Source organism: Melanotaenia boesemani, chromosome 21, assembly GCF_017639745.1.
Source record: "Melanotaenia boesemani isolate fMelBoe1 chromosome 21, fMelBoe1.pri, whole genome shotgun sequence".
NCBI classification, from domain to species: domain Eukaryota; kingdom Metazoa; phylum Chordata; class Actinopteri; order Atheriniformes; family Melanotaeniidae; genus Melanotaenia; species Melanotaenia boesemani.
In genome coordinates this window covers 8,075,676-8,095,084 of record NC_055702.1, presented here as the reverse complement: position 1 = coordinate 8,095,084, position 19,409 = coordinate 8,075,676, and the positions used below count along the sequence as shown (strand labels likewise).

Below are 19,409 nucleotides of genomic sequence, written 5' to 3'. Positions count from 1 at the left end.
ATGAAACTACAGCCTTGTATTTTATAGATTGTTTTTAACATCTCTGCATGCATCTGTGTATTTTAGTGTATCTCTCCCAGAGGAGCCCCCCAGCGCTCCTCCTCAGAACGTCATCGCCAGTGGTCGGACCAACCAGTCCATCATGATCCAGTGGCAGCCTCCACAGGAGAGCCACCAGAACGGCATCCTCAGGGGCTACATCATCCGGTGAGATCCTTAATCATCTCCCTCTCCATCTCCCTCTCATCTCTGTCCCCATTTTTATGTCAAATGTTGAAGCTTATGTGGCCGTTTGGTTGAATTTTCTCAAATATAAAGCAGATGTGTAAATGCTTATGTCTAACTGATTTCATTTCTAAACTTATTAACGGTGCATATATCCTTGATCCATCTACTTTTGTGTTTAACTTCACTTGACTAGAAGAGGGAGTGTGTTTCACTTAAAACTAAAACACTGTCAGTTAACACTGTCAATGTAAAAATGTTTTTTAATTAGTGGTTAACTTCAACAAACTTTGGTGATTCTAATAGGCACAGTCAGCAATAAGCCAAACTGACTGTAAATGCTGTAAACATGTAATTAGTTTGGTTTCCTGTCAGACTTTTTATTCATTACACCCAAATGAAACCGCAGGTGTTTTCCAGACAGCAGTCTGTGCTGTCAGTGGTATTTAATTCCTTGTTTGCTGGTGCTTTGTCTCCCCCTAGCAGGGGTTATGGTGTACTGCAGCAGTAGGACATGCAAACTGCCACAACCATGGCCCGCACAAGACTGAAACACTAATCGATATCTGCAGCAGGCTTTGATAATAATCAATAATTCAGCATTCAAATGTCATTAATGTATATTTCAGGTACCGTCTCACTGGGCTTCCTGTGGATTACCAGATTAAAAATATCTCTAGCCCAGATGTGACCACCCTGCTGCTGGAGGACCTCATAATCTGGACCAACTATGAGATTGAGGTGGCTGCCTTTAATGGAGCAGGACTGGGTGCTTTCAGCCATAAGGTCACTGAGTGGACTCTGCAGGGAGGTGAGAACTCTGCATCATGCAATTAAGGCTTGCATGATAAACAAGACTGTACATTTTATTTTCTAACAGTTTTGAGCAACCTCTCATTTCTTTAAATATTTCATGGAAAAAAGAAAATAGGTGCAGAGATTTTCTAAAACATACAGGCATAAATGGAAATACAGTATGCTGAGTACCTTCAGTCTTCAGTAATCGTTCTCCAGACTTTCCAAACTTTTTTTTGGATGTCAGCTGCCTTTTGTACCATTCTCTGTCAAGATGCTTCAACACTGCTTCAGTAATGTTGCAATCCAGGCTAAGACCTATTAACACTGATTTTCAGTCTTGTTCTTGTGTCATTTGGTATGAATCAACCTTTTCTTCCTTCTAACTTTCCTTAAGAAAAGCTTCTTGGTAGCTACCCTTCCATTAGAGACCATAGAGGCTTTGGCAAACAGTAGATGGATCAACTAATGGTCCAGATGCATCTCTCAGGTCTTGTTTCAGGTATTTTTTTAAGGACATCACTTTCAGATGCTGCTCATCTCATGTAGACTTTTTTTTTAGCACTCACTTTTGTTGCTAAAGCATGCCAAGAAATGCCAAGTTTCCAAATGATAGCTCTTTGAAGTTGTCCTTGTTACAAAAACACTATTCTATGTCTGTAAAACGGTGTCATTTTGGTATTTGATGTGTATTTGCTCTGCTACTGACAACATGCCAACATATCCAATTTAAAATAATTTCTTGTTATGTGTAGATACAACATTGGTTCGTCCCTTGAGTTGGAAGACTTTTTTTTTATACTTGAATGATTTATAGGTTAGTGTTAAGTGACTTAAAATAAGAAAATATATAACTCAGGTACAAGGACTGGATTAAAAATAATGAAAAAAGCAGCCTGTGTTCAATGAAGAACTACTGGTGGTAGTTTCTGAGCACAGTTGTATCTGGACACAATTATCAACTGAAACGCAACTACATAAACTTGTATGGTACTCAGAAAGGTGTGACATGCCCCTAAAATGCATAATTGACTCACGCAGTCACAAACAGACCCAGAGGGAGCCCTGGTATTAGGAGTAAGTGTCAGACGGAGAGTGATGGCAGTATCTGCCCTGACCTGTGCAGCAGCGATCAATGCTGACAGCAAAATAGATGCAGCAGACTTCTAACAGTCATCTGGAAGCCCCTCTCACACCTTTGTTGCAATTTTTCTTTGCCTTTTATGCTCTTCTTCCTTTTTTTTTCCCTGCATCATCTATCCCAGTACCCACCATCCCTCCGGGCAACGTGCAGGTCGAGGCGGTCAACTCAACAGCAATCCGTTTTACCTGGACCGCTCCTAACCCTCAGTTCATCAACGGCATCAACCAGGGCTACAAGGTGAGTGGCTCCGATGGCGCTGCCGCAGCTAACCATCGCTTCCATTGATGGAACTGTCATTGCTGAACTTGTGTCATTGCATGTAGTAAGAGGAAGAGAAAAGCCAGCGGGCAAACAATACTCAGTGCAGATGACAACAACGGTCTTTGTTTACCCATTTGTCAGTTGGAGGTCATTCTCTGTATAATTGCCACCATTTCTCTGTATTTTGTGAAGCTGCGTGTAGCTGCTGGTGGATGTCATTATTTTGCCATGGGCTCTTGAATGTTGTCCATTTCTGTGTCTCTTGTGCATAGGGCATCACAAAGCCATAACTACAGGGTACCTTTTTTTTTTTTAGACTCTATTCAAACTTTTTGGGGGGGCGGGTCTGGCTGTTCAAGTCTTACGGAGCTTGGTGGGATTGTCAGTGTAAGAAGCAAATCTGAATTTTAAATATCCTTTTTTTTTTCTCTCTCTCCAGGGAGAGAGAGTTAAGTAGCAGTAAGTAAAAAGAGAAATAGGGAGCATGGTTGACGGGAGAAAGTGTGTCAAAGGAAGACTTCAGGGACAGAAGGAAAAAGATGAGGGGAGACAGACTGTAGAAAAAAGATGAGCAAGCATGGCAGATGGGTAAGCATTTATCCCTCTGACATTCCCTTTGCTTACTCTTTCCTTTCCTGGAAGCTCCCTCCCATTTAAAAACTGGAAATGACCCAACACACCAACCACTGGGACTCATTACCCGAGCGGCTAATTGGTTGATCCAAATCTCATTTGTTGATGCCGTAGTGTGGAGCGAACATATATGCCGGGATGATATCATGCCTCTCTTGAGCATAAGCTAGTAGAGCTGTTCGGCCCTTTCTTACCCGAGTCAAAACCTCCTCAGGGTATTTTTTCATGTCTCACAACTACTGGAAAGATTTTAAAAGACTTATTTTAAATAATAGTTGAGTTTTTTCAGTTGTCTGGAATAGTTTCCTTCACATTCCTCTTTTTAATTCATTATTTATCTTTTCTTTGTCTCTTTTAGTTGCTGGCCTGGGAGCCCGGCAAAGAGGAGGATGTTGCTATGGTAACAGTGCGACCGAACTTCCAGGACAGTGTCCATGTGGGATACGTGACGGGTCTGAAGAAGTTCACTGAGTATTTCACCTCGGTGCTGTGCTTCACTACACCTGGAGACGGCCCCCGCAGCCCGCCTAAAGCACAGAGGACTCATGAGGACAGTGAGTAACTTTTCCTCCACATTTTTTTCCCCCTCTCCACTGCTGGGAAAGAGTTGTCTGCATGAGCATCTTGCAGTAGCACATCCTTCAGGCAAGATCTGTTATTTATGCAGAATGAAGTTGTAGAGAGATGCTAAATGCATGAGTACAGTATATTTTGCATCGATCCAGAATTATTACAACTAGGAAATGGCAAATGGTTAATCACACTGTATGCAGAGTGGCTCATTTGCCCGTCGGCTGTGCTCATTATTCTTCTTCATCCCATCCAGCCCCCGGTGCTGTAGGTCACCTGAGTTTTACTGAGATCCTGGACACCTCGCTGAAAGTGAGCTGGAGTGAGCCTGGCGAGAAGAATGGAGTTCTCACAGGTACAATAAGTGTACTCTTGAATTTTACCTCTAACAAAGCTTTTTAAAAAAAAAAAAAAAAAAAAATCTAATTCTGTTAAGAGACCTATGACAAGAAGTAGCATTCAAGAAGAAGTTTAGCTACTTGACTTCATTCATTGTGTGCATCACAGGGGAGCAGCGGTAATGTTCTTGTTTATTCTATTTGGGTCGTGCACATACTACATTTTAATCCAGACACCAAATATTATCTTTGCTGCAGTGAGATATCACTTATCAGAATATAACGTAACCTCTTTAAGAAAATACTCAGTGGCAAGAAAAGAGCATTGTCTCTTCTCCTAAGCTCGATCTGCACAGTAAATCTACCACAAAAAGTCTCTCTGCTATACATGTAACATTTTTTTCTGTAAGCAGAAATGAAGGCCATTTCTGTAAGCTCAGGGTAGTGATACAAAGTACAGCCTTTAAAATAAAAAAGATTGTTCTCTTGAGGTTTTAGTGAGCTGATTTTAACAGTATGCTCTCAGCTTCATTCTAAGTTCTTCAAAAAGACATGCTAAACAGAGGCTAAAAGATTTGCAAAGCTTGAGCTTTAGCAGCATATTGTTAAGTGTTTTTCCAGGATATTTCTATGTGTGGCGCAGTCTCAGGAGACAAACACTGACATGCCATGTGAGATTACTGATTTGCCAAGAAATGCTGCTTAATGCTTTATGCAATCACATGAAAAGAGCTGCTGGCCAAGGAGCAAATTACATTAACTTTGAGAGGGTGAGTGAGTGTATGAGTGTGTGAGCGTATTTGTGTGTTTCTGAGGGAGTAGGCAAAGGACGCGCGAGTGCAGGGAGGTATAATCACAGGCTGATTAAATTTTCTATATTCAATTTTTGATGAAGTTAATTTAATATTTCTGTTAGCTCACTCTGTTGCACAGAGCTGAGAGTGGCTATTATTGTATAGCTGCTGCTAGTTAGTTTTTTTTCTTCTTCTTCTTCTTGTCATTAATCCATCACTGCCGTTCCTCAGGTTATCGCATTTCTTGGGAGGAGTTCAACCGAACGAACACCAGAGTTACCCACTACCTGCCAAACGTCACCTTAGAGTACAGAGTCACCGGACTCACTGCTCTCACCACCTACACCATTGAAGTGGCAGGGATGACCTCAAAGGGTCAGGGCCAACTGTCCTCCTCTACTATTTCCTCTGGGGTCCCACCAGGTCAGTAACCAAACCATCAGGTCAATTAAAACATGTATATAGTCCCAAAGTGTGAATATATTCTTTTTTTTTTTTTTTTTTTTTTAATCATGATTTTTTTTAATCATGAAAAGTTTGAGATTGAAATTCAAAGAGAAACAATCATGTGCCAGGTGATGGATTAAAAGCATCATCCGGTCCGTGGGGATCACGCTACACCTAACTCAGTAGAATGGTGCTATGATTTTGCCTTTAGTCTCACTCGTTTTGTCCATTTTTCGTTCATCCATTCATTTGGGCTTGTTACACATTCTGGGTGTTGCACTAAGCGAGACGTATGTCTTAAATTAGTCTTGATTAAATAAAGCTGAGCTGCATTCATAAAATGACTTGAGGCTTAATTAGGAGATGTTATTATTATTATTATTATTATTATAACATTATCAGTATCACAGCATAAACAACTACAATGTACATTATCAAGAAAATAGTATCAAAAGGAAAAATGATCTGTTAATTTAAAACTGTGGCAAATAAAAACGTTTTTTAGACCAGATTCCCAGATATTAGGATTATGAAAACCAAAATACAGATTTTCCTCCAGTATAAAGATCTACAACCTGAAGTTCCCACTTTTATTTATTTTTTTATTTATTTGAGCAGTAGCTTTCTGGATTAGATGCTTCTTTTGGAGTCCTGTAAAATCTCCATTACAGTAGTAAAGCCTAACAAAATGGTGTAGTACAAAACTATACAATACAGCATTTGCTTAAGCCTCTGCAAAATCTTTGAGGTTTGAATAAAAAAATATTGAGTTTTTTGTGTTTGAGCTGTTTCTGAAGGCAAAAAAAAAAAATCCCTTTCGAGCGTTGTTCACCTTGGCTCGTCCTTCAGGAAACCTTCTGATTCTCCAAAACAAAACCCTCCGACTGATGTCTACTGCAGGCAAGACACTGACTACTCATGAGTGCTTCAAACAAGCCCAATTAAAATTTGGAAAAAGTATAAACCTTGAGAATGGTGATGCAATTCTAACATTGCTTCATGCTTCAAAGGTAGAAATATGCAGACGCTACATCAGGCTTGAATGGGTTAATGGAGAGAGACTGTTGATCTGCCTTAAGGTTTCCAAGGTGATGAGTTCACACCAAGATACCTCCCTCTGAAATATTTGATGTAATTTTAAAAATGTCCATCTGGCCAAACGATGTCATTTCACAATTTACCACAATGCTGCATCAACTTTGTTTTGCATTACATCTAGTGATACTAGTCATAAATTTCCTAGAATCATGCACATTATTTTGTTCTCAACTAGTATGTTCGAACCATAAATCTATACCAAGCTAAAATAATTCACTTTATTTATTTTATTCATTTTTTTTTTTTTTCGGGGACTTGTTCCAGATTTACTGTCTCTCATTAAACCTGTTGAGGACACTCCATGCTGTCTGGCGCCAGATGAAAGGAAATCTGACTCTAGTCACCTCATTTGGGACAAAACACACAAAAACCATGCATCTACCACACATGCACCTAATAATAGCTCCCGTGAGAGCATTGAGGACAATTACAATGTTTAATGATTTGATATTTGCAAATTCTTGCAACAGAGACACAAAGCCCCCACCAATTACTGCAGCCACATCCACACCATGTGCATCTGTGAAACCTCTGAAATGACAGGGTGTTTTATGGAGAGCAGGCTTCAGCGCAGCAGATATTGTTCCCAGATTGGCAATTACTCCCATCGAATGTGTGTAAAGAAAACGCCCGCAACTCTACTGTAACGATCAAGCTAAAAGCAGCCCCAATGATCTGTCAAGCAAATAATTTTGAGGTGGGAATTTCACATATAATCTGCATTTCATTAGGACTGAAAACACTTGCATTTTAGCAATCTTGGAAAAAAAATTGCTTAATATGCCCAAGGGAGTGATTAGATCTTTTTTAATATCAGGCCACACCAGTGTGCTGCTGTGTGACATTTATGTCTTCGACCAGGATTTATGTAAACTATATTGTGCTTTGGAATTTAAATATTGCGTTGTAGGTTTAATATTAATCCAAAGTAAATGAGGGATAAAAATGGGGAAAAAGAGTAAGAAGTTTTTGCATTAATACACAGTTTCATGCATATCCAATTAGATACACAAACACTAAAACTACCCATACACAAAAAATATGACTTGTTTTCCCCCTTCTTCGAGGATTACCAGCCAGTAATCCATTCTTATTGTTTATTCAGCTCCAGTGTAAACAAGTAGGATATCAGATCGAATCGTATTTTCAGACAACTGTGATGTAATTTGCATTCATGGCATTGTCTCCGTCTGTGTGCTGTGAGTAAGCGTCTCTTCCAAATCTAATCTGCTTTTGATGTCTCAGCTAAAGTTGGGAACTAAAAGGAGACAACTGAGGGATTCATCTGTGTGCAGTATCTGCATGGCCACAAGAGGGCACTGTGGTAGATGGATTTTTTTTTTCCTAAAGAAATCAGATGTCCATAAACCAGAACTACCCTGAGTGGAATATCAAGAGAACATGCATCTACAGGAATGTGGGTTATTCATGACAACCCACTTTTTATCCCCTCTCCTTAAACTTTGACTCTTTGCTTCTTTGCAGAGCTTCCTGGCCCTCCTACCAACCTTGCAATTTCCAACATTGGCCCACGCTCTGTCATGCTGCAGTTCAAACCTGGCTATGATGGCAAAACTTCCATTTCCCGTTGGTTGGTGGAGGCCCAGGTGAGCCACGATAGATTAACTCACACTCTCATCTTCAAGTTTGGATGAACCTCTGATTGACTTCAAAGGCTGAGAGGTTTGCAGACATGTAGATGGACTGTCATCCCTCTGCTGTCTTGGTCCCAGGTGGGTGCTGTAGGAGAAAACGAGGACTGGACGATGGTCCACCAAGTGTCCAACGAACCTGAGGCTCGCTCCTTAGAAGTGCCGGTTCTCAACCCATACACTTTTTACAGGTAGATCAATAAAAACTGTCATCTTTCTTTACTAATCCTTATTATTTATCTTATTGTAATTCATAGTTGCTGCAAAATTAGCATGTAGCTTACATAATGTGATGGTAGAACATATGGTTCAGTCCATATATAATTGATTCTCAGCTTTAATTTCACATTATTCACAAGTGTTTCAGACTTGCAGCCCTCAGAGCTCCCTTTTTAAGCAGCTCAAAGATAATCGGACACATTAACATGACCATAAATGAAACATTAATACATTGTGAAGAGTCTTCTGCAGGTAAGGACCTCCTGCAGACTTGAACCCATGAATATCATCTAAGACTGGATTCATGCAATGTGATGCTTTGCTCAGTCTTTACTGCCACGTCCTTCAGTTGTTTAATCATTGATCTTTCCTTCCCATAACATTGTCTTCAGGGTTGAGCTCAGATTACCGACTTCACTGCAGAATTTTTATTTTCTTTCTGTTCATGAAGCTTACAAATGGTTTTTACTAATATAAACCTTCTGCATTTGTTTCTCTGAGATTTTCTCAGGACCACAAGATCATCCATCACTGATGTCTTCTGTGGATGTTCTGCAGACATCCTTGACAAGGATGTTTTTTGTTTTTTTTTGTCTTCCAGTCAACATTGCAGCCCCTGAAAAAGAGGCTTTTAAAAACTAGAACAGTCATTCCTAAACCCTTCTTTCACATTGGACTATGTATTTGTACTGTGTACTGAATAGTAATTGGGTATGAATCAGCTCATGATCACACTATCTTGATATTAAGCTTGTGCAGAATGTGTATAAACATTTATATCTCAGCTAATTTCTGTTTATCCCAGTTGCTTATCTTATTTCATATTCTTTTCATTTGAATGCAAGATGCATTGGGTTTATATAACTTTCAAATACTTTTTTTCTCTCTGCGTATGATGTTAATATTGATGCAGCCTGCTCGTTTTCCATGATCACATTCAATATATTCAATTAACACTTCACCGAGTGGATCCCTGTAGGCCTACAACAACTGTAGTTCTCATCATTTCAACATCAGTGCTGCCACTTTCTATTTTACTGCCGTAAAATGCAGAATTTTGTTGCAATGCATATTAAGACTGTAACATAAATGAGCCTTTTCCTTGAGAATATTAATTTTTTTTGCTCTGATCTTTTTCAAATGCAATAAAACTCTATAAGGATGCTTATTTTTTTTGCACAAGTTGCATTATAAGAATGTATTGTTTCCAAACATCAGATTCCGCATGCGTCAGGTCAACATAGTGGGCACCAGTCCTCCAAGCCAGCCTTCAAGGAAGATCCAGACCCTTCCAGCTCCTCCTGACATGGCCCCCGCTAACGTCACCCTGCGCACTGCTAGCGAGACCAGCCTCTGGTTGCGATGGATGGTAATCTCCTAACACTTTACATTCTGTATCCAGTCAGACATACTTCTTTGGTTTGATCTATTCCTTCTCTTAATGTCCAGCCTTTGCCTGAATGGGAATACAATGGGAATGCCGAGCAAGTGGGCTACAGGGTTCAGTATTACCGCGCGGGCTCACAGGGTCGTGGGCTGACCCATATCATCTCTGATCGCCTGGAGAGAGAATTCACCATCGAGGACCTGGAGGAGTGGATGGAGTATGAGGTCAGGGTCCAGGCTGTCAATGGCATCGGGATGGGACCCTGGAGCCAGCCAGTTAGAGGCAGGACAAGGGAGTCTGGTGAGTGAGCATCCCATTTGTCAGTCTGTTAAAAAAAATGGTTGTCTACATATAATATACACACTGCATTGTATTCTTAGGATTACAAAAAGATAGCATTGATCTGTTAGAGAAATAAGCAGAAATGCTCTTTTATTGAGTGGACTGCATTCCCCTAATGTCTCACATTTTTACAAGTTTGCTGCAAATGAAGGCAGCCTGAATCATTTTTAAATAACTGCATTTCAGGCATCTGTGCAAATTATCTTCATTATTAGTCATATTAAAGGCAAAAAGAAAAAAAAAAACCTGCAGTTCACACTTTGCCATATGTGTGAGCAGATTGTTTTCTAGTCTGATGTCCCTCTTCATAACCCACTGAGATTTAGGCAGACACTGCGTTTACCTCTCTCACTTCAGCATCTTATCACTCTGAATGAAGTAGAATGGAAGGAGTCTGAGGAAACTGAGAACACGTGGACACAAATGTGGAATTTCTTTGCCCTTTTTTTCCACACACTCCAGCAAATTCTTAGAAATGGAGCATTAAATCTTAGGATGAATGCCAAGGAGGCAAAAAGGGTCCTATTGTTTAGTATTTTTCTTTTACATTTTCTGTTGGCCTGAAGAATACAAAAGTTCAAACACACAAACTTTTCCAGGTGCAATGTTTTCACCCTTTTTTTTATCTTTTATTATTTTCCAGTTCCCTCGAGTGGACCCACCAATGTGTCTGCCTTTGCCACAACTTCCAGCAGCATCCTGGTGCGCTGGTTTGAAGTCCCAGAGCCTGACAGGAATGGTCTCATACTAGGCTACAAGGTTGGGTGTGCTTGTTTTTTTCTGTTTTACAGATGTTCAGTATTTATTTTCTGAGCAGCCAAAGAGCCCCGATTAATTGGCAGAAATGTCAGTTATTTTAAGGCTCTGCAGAAATCAGCACAGCAGCAGTTTGTTCTTCATTTTCAAAGTCTCTTTTCCTAAACTGTCTCTTCACCTGATCAGGTGGTGTACAAAGAGAAGGACTCTGACAGTGTGGTCCGATCCTGGACAGTGGAGGGGAACACCACCCACAGTGTCCAGCTGACCGGTTTGGGGAAATATGTCCTCTATGAGATCAAGGTTCTGGCTTTCACACGGATTGGAGATGGACGGCCCAGTTCTCCACCCATCTTGGAGAGGACTTTAGATGATGGTAGGGATGACCAACATTGTGCATTACAGTTATGTACATGCAGATTTTCTTATTTTCATATAAGTCAAGAGAAAACAAAGTGGGATATGTGTTAAGTCTAAAAAGACTTGGAATTCTAGAGTGTATATCTGCTGCTTCCCTGCAGTACCCGGACCTCCAGTGGGAATCCTGTTCCCTGAAGTGCGCACAAACTCTGTCAGGCTTATATGGCAGTCCCCTGCTCAGCCCAACGGGATCATACTTGGTTAGTAACACATTTGGAAATATTTTATTTCTATATTCTGAGTCACAGAGTCTTAAAATGCATCAGGCTCACAGATGCAGCTCCTGATGACTCCCATCATATCGGTTATGATGGGTTTTTTAAACTAAATGGACAAGACAATGTTCAGTAGGGAATATTAAATCTTGGTTTTTTCCGGCATCGCTGAAAAGGGAGTTGGACTCCCTTGTAAGTTAATTTGGGATTTCCTTGTGAGAGTTTGATTCATCAAACATCTGGTGGATAAATCAGTTTTAATTCCATAGTGTGTCAGACCCATAAAGTAGCATGCAAGAGCAGCTGCTAATGGAGTCAGAAATGAAAAAGCTGCTTGTAGCACAGCTTGACTCTTCCTATATTTAGGGAAATCAACACACAAAAAAAAGTTTATTTCTCTTGCTCCTCCACAGCTTACCAGATCACCTACCACCTGAACTCCACCAACAGCAACACAGCCACAGTGGATGTTCTGAACCCCAGCGCTCGCCAGTACATGGTGACCAACCTCAAGCCAGAGTCCGTTTATGTGTTTCGGATCACAGCGCAGACAAGGAAGGGCTGGGGTGAGCCGGCTGAGGCGTTGGTGGTCACCACGGAGAAAAGAGGTAACCATAATTCTAAGTTTGTGAACAAACAAGTTGCACTTTCACCTTCTGTTGTTCATTTTGTTCTCATAAAGAGTGTCTTAGCCCAGTGGGTATCTACTGGAAGCCTCACATCCTCACTTGCTTTTCTGGTTCTTTCAGCTCGACCCCAGCCAACAAGCCGTCCCAGGGTCCCTCAGGCTAACGTTCAAGCCCGCCAGGTCTTCCTTTCGTGGGAGCCAGGGAGCGATGGCCTTTCCCCTGTGCGTTACTACACTGTGCAGCTGAGAGAGCTTCCTGAGAACAACTGGACAGTCCACTCTGCCTCAGTTAACCACGAGGCTAGCTCTTACATAGTATCCAGGTAGAGTTCAAACAGCTCTTGCTCTTTTTAGTAGCATAATGTTTTCTTTGTTTTTTCTCTTTAGATTGAATGGATCATAAAAAAAATATCACACGTCACTTTATCATTTAATATCCCCTTCTTGTCACGTTCGGTTTAACATTTTCTCAACTTGCAAATCAACATTATTCTTTTATGGAATAACATTTTTTGAGTTTATGGCCTGGAACATAAACAATATAAAGTTTCCAGTTTGGTTTAAAGCGAGCAAAGTAATCTGCTAGTTTTCTCGCTTGTATTACTTGTTTCACAGTGAGACAGTGTTTTTAAGATTTAGTGCTGTAATAAATCCTCAAGATTGATGCATTTTATTGTGCTCCTATCCCAAAGGCTAAAGCCCTTCACGTCCTATCAGTTCAGAGTAAAAGCAACCAATGACATAGGGGACAGTGAGTACAGTGAGGAGAGTGAAGCCATCACAACTCTACAGGATGGTAAGGATGAAATTTTAATTCTTTTTTCAAGTTTTTTGCTTTTTATGGGGAGTGATTGTTGGCATATCTAAGTGGCTTCCTAGAGTCTCTTTGGCTGTCTGATTTAAGTTTTAATTGAATCAAAAGTACTTAAGGCTTAAAGTGTTTTTAAGGAAGACAAAGACTCTTTCAGTCCAGTTGACTGCATTTATGCAGCTCTTTCATGAATATTATTACTCTGCTGGTTTGTTTGAGTGATTCTGTCTGAGCTACAGCACAGACAGAGACATTACACAAATTGGCAATGTGGCACCTTCTCACAGGGCTGTGCTAAAATCTATAGTGGAGATTTACAGTGAGATAAATGAGGGAAAATGTGGAAGTAAAATGCTGAGAATACTTAACCAATCAGAAGTGTTTAGTGACTTCTTAGCAGCATTTTCTTTAGTTACTGATCTCTATAGTGAAATGCAGGATGTCCACATCCCTCTTGAACTGTCTAAATGTTCCAACTTTCTGGTGAAATTTCCTGAAAAAAGTAGGCAAAATCCCAATGACAGTCTTGGAGAAAAGGGGGAAGAAACAACAAACATAAACTATTTCAAAATGTCGAGCTGTTGTGCAGAATAAATTAATATGGTAATGCACCAGATGCTGCATGATACTATATTTTGTGGTCTTTGTTTTTGTGCTTTGTTTATTCTTTGTAATATTTCCAGTTTTATTCTAAAATAACCCCTCCCTTGTGTCCAGTTTGTCATTTCATTTCTAATCTTTTGGTTTCTGATTCACACAGTGTTTCCATCTGTTACCAATTACTTTAATCTGTTATTAAGTTGAGTAAGTTTTCCCTCCTCTCTCTGTTTTGTTTATGAGTTGATGACCTGTATTTGGTCTTTTGTTTTCTCCTCCGTTTGTTTCCATATTTATGTGTTTGTCTAGCTCAAGCTTTGCTTGGTTGTTTTCTTGGCAACCTTTTACAGCTAATTTTATGATTACAGTCAAATACTAAAAGAAAATTCTCCCCATTTTCTTTTCCAGTGCTCATAGAGTTAAGAAAAGATGACAAGAAGAATTCATAATGACCAAGAAAAAAGTGACTTTGCTGCAACGAGAATCCAACCACACTTATAATAAGCTGTGATGTGGGTCTGCAGAAACCACAAGAGATTTAATAAATATTAAAAAGTGCTTTAGATACTCATTTGAATTCTTTTACACAGAGGCTCTACCATATAGTTCGTATTAGTATAATAAGTTATTATATGAAGTATTTATTATCAAGGTCTATAATGTAAAAAAGAAAGAAAAAAGCTCAAAAACTTTGTTGTCACAGGCTGCTCACACTCACCCTTCTCTCCTCATATTTATCAAATGATCCTTTGACAGCTGTATATGCAACTTTCTTTTTCTAAAGAAAATTGTGAAGGAAGAAATGTAACTCATTTCCTTACTTTAGGAAGATTTGATCAGCTTTTATCATGACTGCTACTGAGCTGCTTCTGGGTCATTATACCCAGTTGGGAACCATTCTAAGCAAGGGGGGAAAAAGATTCCAGTTCCTCATTTGTGAAAACTTGCCTTCCATGTCTTGTATCTGGGTCTGACTGTATAGTTATGTTATAGAAAAGAAAACAAAAAAAAAAAAAAAAACGGGTAAAATGGTGATCAAACTCACAGCAGCATAACAAAAACACAAAGAATTCAGGGGACGAACTCAACCAAAGACTCTAATATACACCGTAAAATATAACTTTGGCTTTAATACAATTTATTTAGTAGATATAACTTCATTTTAATTAAGCTGATAATAAGACTCATCTTGAATAGGTAATTTGTTCTTTGGAGTAAAAGGTTGAATAAATTAATTCAGTGTTTCCACACTGTAACACCTGGCTGAAATGAATGACTCGTTAAGAGGCTTGCAAAGAACCTGACGACAAGGTCCTATCTGAATTTGAATCAGGTGTGTTGAAGAAGGAAAGCATCTAAAACATGCAAAGAAGTGGTACTTGATGACTGGAACTGAGAAACACTGAATTAATGCACTTAAGCTGAATTATTGTAAATAAGGTTATGTAATAATGGTTAAGGGCGAGGGGATTGGTGCACAATGCTCTTGACTTTTATTTTAAAACCATAAATGAGAGGTATTCATTGTATGAAACTTTGTACTTTTAATACAGTAGCTTAATAATTATCAATTCAATTATCAGGTAGCTTTTGACAGTATTTTTGGGGGGTTTAAATAAACTATATCATGACCATTTTTTCTAATAATAAAAACTAAAATGTCTCAAAGTATCCTTTTTTTTTACTTTTACTTTTTTCTTGTTGGTTTTCTCCGTTATCATGAATAATGATATCATGATATCATGAATTCATTGTGACCCAATCCATATTTATTCAGCTTAGCTAAGGAAATGTGTGATCTGCCCACTACACAACTATTTTTATGTATTTACAGCATACTTAAATTGAATTAGTTCATTTAAGTTCAACAAACTCAAATCCTTCCACATTAGTTTTTAACACTTGATTTAACTTTTTTTTTCTTTTAGGCAACAAATTTACATTTGTTTTTCAGTAAAGTCAACTTGTTAGATTTTACAGTGTAACACTAATTACTCTACATGCTGCAGTTCAATTCTATCTGATGGCATTCCTGTATCAAATGTGACAGTTTATTACAATTAAAATATTGAGTAGAAACCAAATTCATTCCTTTTTTTTTCTTTTTACAGTTACTGAACATAGAAGTTCAGCATCTGCATGAATTAGTTTATCACCGTTGGCAGTAGCACCATGTGATTCATGTGTGCACCATCTGGATTGCCATGAGATAAGTGGGGCTTCCTGAAAACTTTGGCAGCAGCAAAAAGTTTGCAAACTGCTTTTCTCTACTCAGCGGTCAATGCATCTTCTGTTTTGGCCGTGATGTGTTTACGCTCCCCTGAATGCCACAATGCACGGACAGATTTAGCACCTTGAATTGTGCACATTTTCAGGTCAATTGAGCTAATCGCTCTCGTTTTTATTTCCCCAGCGCCAGACGAAGCGCCGACCATTCTCTCCGTCACGCCACACACAACGACGTCGGTGCTGATCCGCTGGCAGGTGAGAGCAGACTGAGTTCTCTTGTTTTCATTGTTTGCAAGAGCCAAGATGCGTTTGAGTCTGAGAAAGTTGGCTCTAATAAGAGAGTAAGGATGGCACGCAGCGAGCCCTGTACTTACAGAGTTCAGACTTTTACACACAATAAAATAAAAGCACCTTCTTCCACACTCACACCTGAATTAACAGCTCATAAAGAGGAAAACAGGAGGCTCCCAGACACTATTTGACTTTTTATGGAGAACACTTGTGGAGTTTATGGGGATAGAGAGGTACTTGTTTTTTCTCAATGCCTCTCCTCCATGGACTTGCCCTCTCATGTTCAACCATGGGGGATTTCACTGCATTAGTCAACCTGTGGATGAGCTCTCAGTCTGAGAGGAGATATTTTTCTGTCTGCATGTTTCAATTACTGTAAATCTCTTAGAGATAAACCACACGGTAATTAACTTGAGCCTCGCTGTGAAACAATCAGTTTCCTATGCTGCCTTTAAGGCTTTTCTTTTGTTTGTTTTTAACTCCAAATTTACCCCCCTCTCTTAGCCACCCTCTGAAGAAAAGATCAATGGAATCTCACTGGGATTTCGGATCCGCTACCGTGAGCTGCTGTATGACCGTCTCCGCAGTTACATTCATACGGTCAACAGTGTGTCGGCCTGGGCTGAACTCACTGGTGAGGAAATAAGCACTCCTAACACAGCAAATTCCACTTCTGAATACTAAAAGGAAATAAATTTTCCACTCTGTTTCCATTTAGAAGATCCTTTGAAATGCACATTATGAAAAAGCCACAATGAAGCATAAAGAAGCGACCAGCAACCTCAAAAATAAATTCAGCAAAAGTATTTTGAGAAAAATATGCAGTTTCTGCACTTTTCTTCAGTAACACATAATTATAAGAGTCACCGTTCCAGCTGATTATTCCTATGTCAGCAACACCATTATTTCCATTACAGAAAAACTGTCACACAGGCCCACTCTGTTGCCAAGATCTCCCCACCGGTCTCGACACTTCACAGCAAAACATTTCATCTTGTGATCAGTGGCTATCAGCCGCAGGCTATTATTAGGTTTACTCAGGAGCCGCTATGTTTCTACCACCCGACTACACAGCCTGTAATTTTACTCTTGTTGAATCATTCTGGAGCTAATTCAGAGTCATGATCACTGTGATTGTGTGAGGGTTTTTTTTCCCCCAAGATAATAATCCTGACTTTCTTAACAATGAAAGTATTGGACTTTGAAACCTAATTGTGCTGTTTCTGCATTACCACCCCTTCATTTTATCTCTTTAATCACTTCTTCTTTCTTCATATCTACTGCAGCCCCCTACAGCATCCGGAACCTGAGTGATTCAACTCTCATCCAGTACGAGTTGGACAGTAAGTTTTGTTATGTCTGACAAAAAATACAAACATGAACACATACGTCTGCTATTTCATTAAACCCTGAAAGACTTTTTTTTTTTTCCTTTCTCTTGAATCAAATTACGTCTCCAGTCCTTTCAAACAGTGATAAAGAGATTGCTGAGTGTCAAGCAAATGAACACATTTAGCTGTTTATAGCTACAGTACATCACATAAGTGCAAACACTTCTGCTGAGGGAAGTGGAGAATTTGTAAATGGTAAATTTTGATAACAGAGTAGCTACAAACGGATTGTCAGACATGCTTGTTGGTTTGCACTTTTCATCTTATTTGGATAATGACTACAAAAGTGGATGGTTACACATACTTATCTATCTATATCTCCTGAACCTCCACACTACAGAAATCAGCATCTTCATAATTACAGTGTCTCTGCAGGGATTTGTAATTAAAACAGAAATTATTTCTTCAAGCAAGATTATACAAAGCAGAAAAGAAAGACAAATAAATAAATTAAATAAAGTTTAATTCTTTGTAATTTTGTTGTCTGGGTGGGTAAAAAGCCATTGAGGGACTCTTAGTATTTAATTACTGACTTCAGCTAATTGTCTGTGTCCCTGGTGGGAGGTGAAAGGATTTGGGAGAAGAAACTAGGTCAGCTGATGTCATCACTATTGAAAGGAGAAGCAGTGGCAACCTTAACTAACAGTAAAATTTCTTTGAAAGTCAGAACTAGAAGTACAGATTAACCTCTACTTTTTATTTTCTATTTTTTTCCAAATTTTTAATTCTACCCCAGAGCTAAGTAAACACAAGCGCTATGAGATACGCATGAGTGTGTACAACGCCGTGGGTGAGGGGCCTACCAGCCCACCGCAGGAGGTGTTTGTCGGGGAGGCAGGTATGTGCATTTCCTGTCCTCTTGTTCACCATCATCTATATATAATAAATTACTTCATCACCCTTAGTATAGGTTAAGGTAATCCCATTTAGAAAGATGCAACAACTTTGCTTATAATTTTTCTTTAAAAAAATAAAGATTTTTTCTACTTTTTAAGCTGTAATGCCGTCTCTTCTCATTAGGAATGTGGAAGTTACAAATGGGTGAAAAACTAGAGGAAAATATGGGAGTTGCTGAATACACATTACCTACCAAACTGTTCTTTTAAGCTAGTCATTGTTCAGTGTTAGGTGATTAGCAGATGGCTAATTAGTATAGTCCCTCCTAGTCTTCAGTCATGTAGGGGGGAACAACTAATGGCTTATAAATAAAGACAGTGAGCACAGTGTATTTTATATAAAGCTGAGATATATAATCTGGACCCTTTAGTTTAGAGCTCTGAATGTTAAACAGATATTTTAAAATAAATCCCAAAATCTATTTGGAGCCAATGTAAGGTTTATAGCATTGGAGTAATGGAAGAGCATTTGCTAGAGTGAGTTAATAGTCTTACAGCAGGCTTTTGTATACTTTAGAGCGGTGAAAGAGATGATTTGTCCAATAATAACTTTTCCCATTTCATCTACTGAGACCATATGTCATAATTTATCAAAATTTTTAAGTGAAAGACACAGGAAAAAAAAAGGTTTTGTGTGCGAGTTGAAACACAGAAAAATCAAATATTACACCTAGATTTTTCTTTATTGTTGGACTTAGCAGCTAAACAAACAGAAGCAAGTGTCTGATTGTTTTAAAGCTCCACCACTGAACTTTGGAAGATGTTCTCACTGAGGTGCCTCCAGCGACATCAAATTTGGCATTTGTTTTGTATACTGTCTCTTCTCTGAGCTCTCTCTAGTGAGCATACAGCTGAATGTCGTCAGCATAGAAATGATAAGAAATGTCATCAAGAGATTGAATTAGGCCAGACAAAGGAAGAATCTACATTGAAAGTAGTACTGGGCCCAGGACTGAACCCTGTGGAACCCCACATGTGAGAATGGTACTATTAGAAATTAAGTTGTTCATCATAACAGAGGAAGTCTTATCTGATAAGTTAGAAGAAAGCCAATCTAATGCAGAGCCAGAGATATCAGCCTAAAACCCTAAGCCAGTAAAATGTCGGTTGATGGCTGCACTTTGATTAAGTAAAATGATTACCTAGCAATTACCTTCATTGTATATTCAGGGACACATTAGAAAATCTATTTCTCATACTTCCTGATAACATACACACACAAACGTATTTTTTCTTTCATGAATTAAACTGTTTCTACTCCCCAATCACT

The 19,409-nt window shown here is 39.1% G+C and overlaps 1 protein-coding gene across 5 annotated transcripts in view; it reads left to right on the top strand.

Moving 5' to 3' along the window:
• Positions 1–19,409, top strand: part of sdk2b (sidekick cell adhesion molecule 2b) — a 306,701-nt gene that overhangs the window by 265,912 nt on the left and 21,380 nt on the right. For all 5 annotated transcript variants that reach the window (XM_041974087.1, XM_041974085.1, XM_041974084.1 and 2 more), the window contains exons 16-35: positions 67–207; positions 855–1,036; positions 2,286–2,401; positions 3,417–3,612; positions 3,885–3,983; positions 4,992–5,183; positions 7,791–7,912; positions 8,039–8,148; positions 9,395–9,545; positions 9,626–9,863; positions 10,549–10,664; positions 10,848–11,037; positions 11,183–11,281; positions 11,710–11,904; positions 12,046–12,247; positions 12,617–12,720; positions 15,746–15,816; positions 16,357–16,486; positions 17,139–17,195; positions 17,980–18,081. In XM_041974087.1, coding sequence (XP_041830021.1) covers positions 67–207; positions 855–1,036; positions 2,286–2,401; positions 3,417–3,612; positions 3,885–3,983; positions 4,992–5,183; positions 7,791–7,912; positions 8,039–8,148; positions 9,395–9,545; positions 9,626–9,863; positions 10,549–10,664; positions 10,848–11,037; positions 11,183–11,281; positions 11,710–11,904; positions 12,046–12,247; positions 12,617–12,720; positions 15,746–15,816; positions 16,357–16,486; positions 17,139–17,195; positions 17,980–18,081 — 2,813 coding nt within the window. The remainder of the gene's footprint in view (positions 1–66; positions 208–854; positions 1,037–2,285; positions 2,402–3,416; positions 3,613–3,884; positions 3,984–4,991; positions 5,184–7,790; positions 7,913–8,038; positions 8,149–9,394; positions 9,546–9,625; positions 9,864–10,548; positions 10,665–10,847; positions 11,038–11,182; positions 11,282–11,709; positions 11,905–12,045; positions 12,248–12,616; positions 12,721–15,745; positions 15,817–16,356; positions 16,487–17,138; positions 17,196–17,979; positions 18,082–19,409) is intronic.